Source organism: Electrophorus electricus, chromosome 22 (genome assembly GCF_041902795.1).
Source record: "Electrophorus electricus isolate QZ-2024a chromosome 22, ASM4190279v1, whole genome shotgun sequence".
Classification (NCBI taxonomy): Eukaryota; Metazoa; Chordata; class Actinopteri; order Gymnotiformes; family Gymnotidae; genus Electrophorus; species Electrophorus electricus.
The window spans coordinates 7,865,322-7,873,740 of NC_137518.1; the positions used below are offsets into that span (position 1 = coordinate 7,865,322).

General features: G+C 36.8%; 1 protein-coding gene across 1 annotated transcript in view; it reads left to right on the top strand.

The window, feature by feature from the left end:
- avil (advillin) overlaps nucleotides 1-5,467 on the top strand; it is a 30,132-nt gene extending 24,665 nt beyond the window's left edge. Inside the window, exons 16-20 of the mRNA XM_027002015.3 lie at nucleotides 1,304-1,448; nucleotides 1,731-1,919; nucleotides 2,101-2,169; nucleotides 2,268-2,387; nucleotides 3,374-5,467. Of these exons, the coding sequence (XP_026857816.2) occupies nucleotides 1,304-1,448; nucleotides 1,731-1,919; nucleotides 2,101-2,169; nucleotides 2,268-2,387; nucleotides 3,374-3,487 (637 nt within the window). The 3' untranslated portion in view covers nucleotides 3,488-5,467. The remainder of the gene's footprint in view (nucleotides 1-1,303; nucleotides 1,449-1,730; nucleotides 1,920-2,100; nucleotides 2,170-2,267; nucleotides 2,388-3,373) is intronic.
- Nucleotides 5,468-8,419: the final 2,952 nt, after the last annotated feature.

Consider the following 8,419-nt stretch of genomic DNA (forward strand, 5'->3'; position numbering starts at 1 on the left):
CCTCGGCTTGGCACCAACCCTTACAAAATGTCCATTTCCAAGCCCCCAGTGAGCAAGACAAGGGCAACTATGGCAAGGAAAAATTCCCTAAAGCATGATGAAGAAACCTTGAGAGGAACCAAGACTTAAGGGGGCTTCACAATCAGTCACCACAATAGTAACAATATAGGCAATAAGGAACAAAGTAAATAGAGAAATAAAAATTAATAAATAATAATGAAATAAAAAATATGCAATTAATGTCTAGTCCAGTTTTCTAGAAGTCCTAGTCCGGTCCTGATGGTGATGGTCTGAAACCCATCTGCCACGAAACTGTCCATCAATGGAAATGGAGAAGAATTTGGCTGGGGTGGAGGTGTACTGGGCTACAGCAGGGGACATCAAGGGGTAGTGGGAGTAGCCATGGCAGCTGAGATGGGTTGAGGTTCAGTAACATCATGACATCAGGGGTAGGTGTACCTTGGCAGAAAGAGAGAATAGATTATTAGGCATGTCCAGGTACAAAGGTGTGTAAATTAGGGAACTATAATGTGTGAAGATGGACTCCGGCAGATCTAGCTATGACAGCATAGCTAAAAGGATAGAGCCAGAAGGAATAGCAAGCATGAGGGCACCCTGAAACATCAGCACTCCGCCGCTCTCAGTCAAGAAACATGAGTGAAAAAAGGTGAAGGGACAGTATCATAACATCTCAGTTTATCATAAATCTCAATGCCCACAGACCCACAGATCTACACCTTTACCTAAGATGGGAAGTAGTTATGTCTGAGTATCGAACATTTACAGGAAGGTTATTCCATAGTGTGGGAGCTTTATAGGAAAAGACTCTGCCCACTGTGGTAGATTTCCTTATTCTTGGTACTAGTAAAGAGACTGCACCTTTTGATCTAAGCAGATGTGGTAGGTCATAATGCACTAGGAGGTCTCTAAGGTACTGTAGGGCAAGACAATTCATAATGTCTAGCGGATAAAACATGCATATTAATTTAGCAAGGGACATCAACAAACAAGTTTTGAGATGTTCACCCTAACCAAGATAGTATAATAAGCCCCAAAATAGTGTCAAGTTTATGCAATCTCAATATCTCTGGAGACCAAGATCTAAGGATTGGGACTCCACTCTGGTAACCCTTAGGTATGTCTAGGTTATATTTGACTGTTTAGATGAAGATCTAAGCAGTTTAAATCATGTATAACCTAGACATAAATCAAGTCATTACATCTTAAATTAGTTTTCATCAGCTTTTGTAGTAGTACATGACTTAGATTTTAGATTTATACCAATTTTGATGTCTGCTACAAGGCTACAGCAGGTTGTTCCAGATCATCAGCCCCGCCTCTTTGAGTGCTCCAATAAGACAGGCAGGTTCACTGTCACTGAGATTGCCCAGTTCACACAGGAAGATCTCAGTGAGGATGATGTCATGCTTCTGGACACATGGGATCAGGTACTTCTTCTGTATTTTGTATTCACACACTGTTACCTGCTTACTAATAAATTAAGTACAACTAGTAATTCTAGTACAACTACAACTGTATTGTATTGTAATTTTCTTTGTCAAAAATATTTGACAAATTTCACAAAAAAATAAAAAAGTCTGCTTCTAAATCGACCCTAGCATTAGGCATAATTTGTTTAGTACAAAGATTTGCCTTAAAATGATTCCTATGTAAAACCTATGCAAATCAAAAGGTCTTAAAGCACAAGTTGGCCTTTTGGCCTTTTTCAGGTTTTACTTTGGATTGGAAATCAAGCAAATGAAGTGGAGCATCAAGAGTCTGTAGTTACATGTCAAGAATACCTGCGGACCCATCCTGGAAGTCGGGATTGTGACACACCTATCCTGCTTGTAAAGCAAGGGTTTGAGCCCCCTACTTTTACTGGTTGGTTCACTGCCTGGGATCCCACAAAATGGAGTGTGAGATTGATTTTCATACCATCTGTTTAATGTTAGTGTTAATTCTAAACACAGAATTTTTAAAGAGTTTGAAATCAGCACCTATACTCACCTAATGATGTCTTTTCCCTCTAACTGATGTTGAACAGATGTTCAACTAGAAATTTTTTCCTCTAAACAAATAATCATTGTCCTTTATCAGGGTGGAAAATCCTATGAGCAGTTAAAGGAAGAATTGGGAGACGTTACATCATTGAAAAAAATTACAACTGTATGATTTTTTCATTATTAAGTACTTTTGCATTCTTGGTACAAAAAATGGAACCATTCTTGTACTGTAGTATGAAATTACAATAATTACTATCATAGGACAAGAATGCTAACCAAGCAAGTTTGGAGAAGAAGACCTATCAGCCTTACCCTCCTGAGATGCTGGTAAACAAACAGGCTGGACAGCTACCAGCAGGAGTGGATCCTGCCCAAAAGGAGGTGAGTGATGATATAGTATTATTCCCCTGTACTAAATTCACTATAGAAATAAATCATCAAAGTATTTTATCCACCTTAATCGTATATCTTTAATCTTGGTCACAGTTATGTCACATTAGGAGTTAAACACCACAAGTATGAGAATACTTTAAACTATATTTATATTTACTTGGATGTTATAAAGACTGGGGAGGAAGGCCAAGACCATTGTGGAATAATCTTCAACAGGACACATTGCTTGAATTCATGAACATTCAGTGAAGATACTTACAAAGACTAGAATTGACTTGCTGCAAACAAGTGGACTCATCTGATACCAGACATCTATTAATTATTTCTTCTAAATGAATGTTTTCTGATAGGGCAGTGGAAAACAAAGTGTTTAAAAACTTGGCATGAGCAATCCAGTGCCAGGTTTGCATTGCTACATAAAGTATTACAATTCAGATAATACTCAGCATATTTCTCATTATATCTAAGCAAAATTTAAAAGAACTGCCTATGTATCAAAAACATAAAAGTTTAAACATCATGTCAATGTCATGTCAATTTGCTTTGAGAACAAAAAAGGCTGCTTTGACCCAATATCATGAAACCAAGGCATAATCCAAATGAGAAATTCTCTTCAGATGAATTCAGCGCGAAAGAGTTTTTAAGATCATTGTTTTTCATTTGTGAAAATAAGTGCACTGACATGAATGCTGTGTATTTAAATGGATGATACAATCTGAAAGGTAAATTACCAAAATTTAGCCAAAATTACTTTAAATATTACATTTAGAGTGCTAGTTCTCTCGTTAATCCAACATAACAAAAGAGAAATACACACCATCTTTGTTTCATTGTTTGATGTGGGTTTGTCTGGGTAGCCATTATTTTCATAATTTCTTAAGGGTCTTGATGCTGCTCCTTAGAGCTTTGAATGATTGGTGATCTGTTTGGTTGGTGTACATGTTTAATTAACACTTTCTTTTTCTCTCTTACAGAAATATCTCTCAGATGCAAATTTCCAGGACTTATTTGGAATGTCCAAAGATGGGTTTTTCAGTTTACCACAGTGGAAGCAAGTGAACATCAAGAAGAAACTTGGGTTATTTTGATTTTTTAAAATATAAAATATACCCATTATATTGGAAATAATTTCCTAGTACACCTAGTACATGTACAGTTAAAGACTATAACTCATCTGTTGTCATGCACAAGCTGTCTTAGCCATCCTCCAACTCTGGTAAAAACTGGTCAGCAGTGTTTCTATGGTCAGAAACAAAACAGTGATGAATAAGGTAGTGATACAATCAATAGCTACAGTCTATAACTGTACACCTTTAAAATACATCTGACAGATGTTACCAACAGCAACCAGTGAGTGTGTGTACAAGGTGGGTGTTTCTAATAAAGCAGGGACTGAGTAAATGTATTTGTATTTTATTTATGGAAGTCAGCATTAATGCTTTGTCATTTATTATGGCTGGGAAAAGCCCAGTTACAGAAATCTAACAAAATGTAATAGGTGTTAATATGTGATATAAAGGGCTGATTCTTTGTGGAGTTATTCCCAGATATTAAAACAGTGAGGTAATAAAAAGAGTCTTTGCAGACAGGAAGGTTTAAACTATGAATTAGAAATAATAATATAAAAAGAGAGTCTGTAGTCCTTATGAAGTGATTTGTGTATGGAAAGGAGGTTTCTGCAGGTCTCTCCAAAAGCCCATGCAGACACTGGTGCGGGTGACCTCAAGGCCACTGAACAAGTGTAAAGCATAAAGGATACAACTTTATCAGCATTGGACATTGTGAAGTAAAATTATCTTTGCTAAAGAACTGAAGGCCCCTTTGTGAGCATCTGTTCATCATCTCCACCAAGGACAGTAGTGTGGAAAAACAACATCTTGCAAGTGTCTGGTTATAAAAGATGGGGTGGGAAAAAAAAAAAAAAAGATGTTTAATTTGCATAATGATGAATATTCATGACAATATTGAATTTTAATTTATGTGATGAATATTATATGATTTAGATATACTGGTGGTGATTTTAAAAGTTTACACGGAATAAAAAGGAGGAGCAATTATACACTGCCTAGCCAAAAAAAAAAGGTCACCACCTGGGTTTAACTAAGCAAATAGGTAAGCGCCTCCCATTGGATAATTACTGCATGGGTGGTTATGTTTCAGATGGCAACAAGTTATTTAACCCTAACTGATGCAGTAAGTAGCTTCTTATTTGTTAAACCCCATTGAGAATCTTTGGGATGTGCTGGAGACGACTTTGCGCAGTGGTCAAAATCTCCCATCATCAATACAAAATATTGGGGAAAAAATAATTCAACTCTGGACAGAAATAAATGTTGTGACATTGCAGAAGCTTGTGGAAACGATGCCACAGCGAATGTGTGCCATAATCAAAGTTAAAGGCGGTCCAATTAAATATTAGTGTCATGAGCAATCCCTTCCTTCTTCCATGTTCCATGTTTTCCCTGTCTTGTGTTTAGTTCAGTTCCATAGTTCCGTTTTGTCCTTACCTTGTTTGATTGTATACACCTGTCCGTCGTTTCTAGTTTTGTGAAGTTCATGTATTTAAACCCTGTTGTGTGCCTTGGTCGTGGCACCCAACGGGGTAATAAATCATTGAATTATTGAATGATTTGTGAATGTGGTCTGTTGTGCTTCATTGATTGAATGTGTTTAGTTCATTGTGTTTGCATGTTTATTCATATGGCTGTGTTGGTTTGTACTCCATGTTTCCTAGCTTTTGTGTTTCCTAGCCCCGAGTTTTCCCTAGTTTTTTGTTATAGCATGATTCCCCTGTTTGCTTTCGTGTACTCTTGTTTTGTTTACTCATGTATCCCCGTGGTCTCTGTGTTGGCTCTTTGACCCTGGACTACGATAACGACTCTGATTTTGGATTTGCCCATAATAAATCTCGCTCATCTCTGCACATACGTCCGCCTCCTTACGCTTAACATTACAATTACAGTGTGTGACCCTGTTTTTGGCCAGGCAGTGTATAAAAATTGAAATATTTTGTGCCCCTCAGACATTCTCTGGAGGGTGCCACAAATGTATGTTGACATTAACCTAAAATAAAGAACGGGACCAGCTATTCTCTTCATCTCATTCCTAAGTCTGCATGTTTATTGTTATTTGTATTTTAAACTATAATATTGGCAAAAAGAGGGATGTAGGAACCACAAAGATTTATGAATAGTCATAACATTTTTCAGAGGCTTAAAGGAAGGAGTTTAGAGATGCGCTGTACAATATTTTTTTATTGTTAGTGTTTTGGCTCAAAATCAGTTTATATAAAAATTTTGTTTAAATCAGTTTGTACAGTTCAGTTTATAATCAGTTTTGCATCATTCTTCATTGGTGTTAGACTATAGAGTCGGGTGGAATTAATTAGAGGAACCTTCTGGAAATAGTAACTCAGTTTCCAAGCTGCATTCGCAGTCTTGCGTTTCCTTTTCCTATAGCAGTGTGATGTTGGTATTTAGAAATATGAATGAACAGCTGTCAATGTATTTTACATAGGCCATAAAGAATCTTAAAATCAAATCAAAATATAGGAATATCATTAAGAATAAAATAATGCACTGTTGCTGATAATTAGTGCTTACTGTGCCTTTAAGATGCTAAATGCTTACAAAAAAGAAGTGTAACTGTGCAGGTACACCAGAAACTCAGTGAATGCTATAAATGTTATCTAAACCAAAATGGCTTTATAGATCCTTGCTTGTAGCTTTAAATATTATAATGCCAACACACACAACATTAAATCTCTTAAAATTGTTATTATTGTGGCGACCGTTGTTGGCCAGAAGAGGATACCCCCCTCCCTTTGAGTCTTGATTCCTCTCAAGGTTTCTTCCTCATGCTCTAGGGAGTTTTACCTTGCCACCGTCACCCTTGGCTTGCTCACTTGGGGTTTGGACCTGGGCATTTGTAAAGTTGCTTTGTGACAACATCTGTTGTAAAAAGTGATATATAAATAAATTTTGATTTATTTGATTGATTAAACCAGTAACAGTGTTTGTAATGTGAAGTGGAACAAATGGCCCAATAATATGAATAATGAATGAATGTGAGGAAAAGTTTCTCAACATCCAGTGTCTGACGTCCTTTATGCATTCCTCAGTAATTCTAAGATAATATATTTCCTCTGGTTTGGCTGAGACATATAGCTGAGTATCACCAGCGTAGCACTGGAAACTAGCACAGTGTTCACGTATAATGCCACCTAGAGGTAGCATATATAAAGAAAAAATCGCCTCCCTAGAAAAGATCCTCGTGGGACACCATTGTTGTGTGCTCGAAAGTCTCCATTTATGTTAACAAATTTGTAGCGACCGGCTAGATAAGACTTAAGCCAGGAAAGGGTTATTCTCATAAGCCGAACAACATTTTCAAGTGTATCTCGTAAAATGTTGTGATCTATACTGTCAAATGCTGCACTCAGATCCAGCAATATAATCAAAGAAACATAACCCTGGTCAGAAGCCAACAACAGGTCATTAAATACTTTAATCAGTGCTGCCTCTATACTATGGTGAGGCCTAAACCCTGACTGAAAGATTTCATGTATCTGGTTATGATTTTATGATTTTTATGATGTCTCTGGTTATCAGTTTGACAGCTGATATGGGTCGAGGCTATAGTTTTTGATAAGGGTTCTGATTACTGCTGACTTGAATGATTTAAGCACATAGCCAATGTTCAAGGAAGAGTTTATTAAATTTAATAAAGGTTTAATTAATTCAGGTAGGATTTCCTTATTAAAGTGTGTGGGCAGTGAATCTAATAAGCAAGTGGAAGATATTGAGAGTGAGATCAAAGATGTAAGTTCTGGCTCTTGGATAGGTGTAAAGGATTCTAGTCTTTTTTGGCTTGGTTGTTCTGATCTCTAACTAGGTGCCCAATGTCATGTTAATACTCTGAATGTTATCTATAATGTGCTTAATTTTTATGAATTTTCATAAGAAATTCATCAACTCATTACTACTGTGTGATGTTGTAATCTGAGCATTGGTGTCAGTTTTATTCCTACTTAGATGTAGAGTTGTACTAAATAAATATCTTGGATTATTTTTGTTATTTTCTATTATGGTTTATGAGATAAGGTATTTGAGCAGTAATAAGTGCCTTTCTATACATGAGAAGGCTCTCCTTCCATGCAAGCTGGAAGACTACAAGTTTGGTGTGACACCCTTTACGTTTTATTTTTAGAGTGTTTTGTTATAAATTGCGAATGTGATCATTATACCAAAGTATTACTTTTGTCTCTATTTTATATTCTTATGTGGAGCAACATCATTAAGTGTGCAGTAGAATACTGATTCTAAGTCCTTTAATCAAGTTCCATGGGGTTTGAGGGTATTCTAGTCGCAACTGATAAGTCTGGGAGATTCACAGTAAATCTAGATGGCTGACATGTTCATGTGTTGGTGTGGTAGCGAGGCAAGGTTACTATATTGTGGCTCATGTGTAGTTCAAATGAAATGAGGGAATGGTCTGAGACGGCATCAGACTGGGGTAGTATGACTATGTTCTGCATGTCTACACCATATGTCAGTACTAAATGAAGCATTATCCACCAGAGTGTTGGTTCTGTTATACACTGGGTGAAACCAATTGATTCTAATAGAACTAAAGACCGATCTCAGAGGGTCTTGGATACTATGAAAGTGAATATTGAAATCACCAACAATAATGATTCTTTCTACTAGAGTGACTGAATTAGAGAGGAAATCTGCAATTTTGTTAATAAATTCTGAATAGGGTCCTGGTGGCCTGTAGATGCCAATTAGTGGAAGAGGCTGAGTGGGCTTCTTATAACTGGCTACATCATTTATGCTAGTAAAAATTACTTAAAAGGACTCGAAATCATAACAGCTTTCTGGTTTATGCCTAATTTGTCAGTATAGATAACTGCAATGCTGACTCCATGGCCAGTTAGATGAGGGCGGTGTACATAGTTGGAGCCAGAAGGACATGTGTCCACTCTTTCGATTTCTTTCTGGTTGGCCTGTAAGACTGTT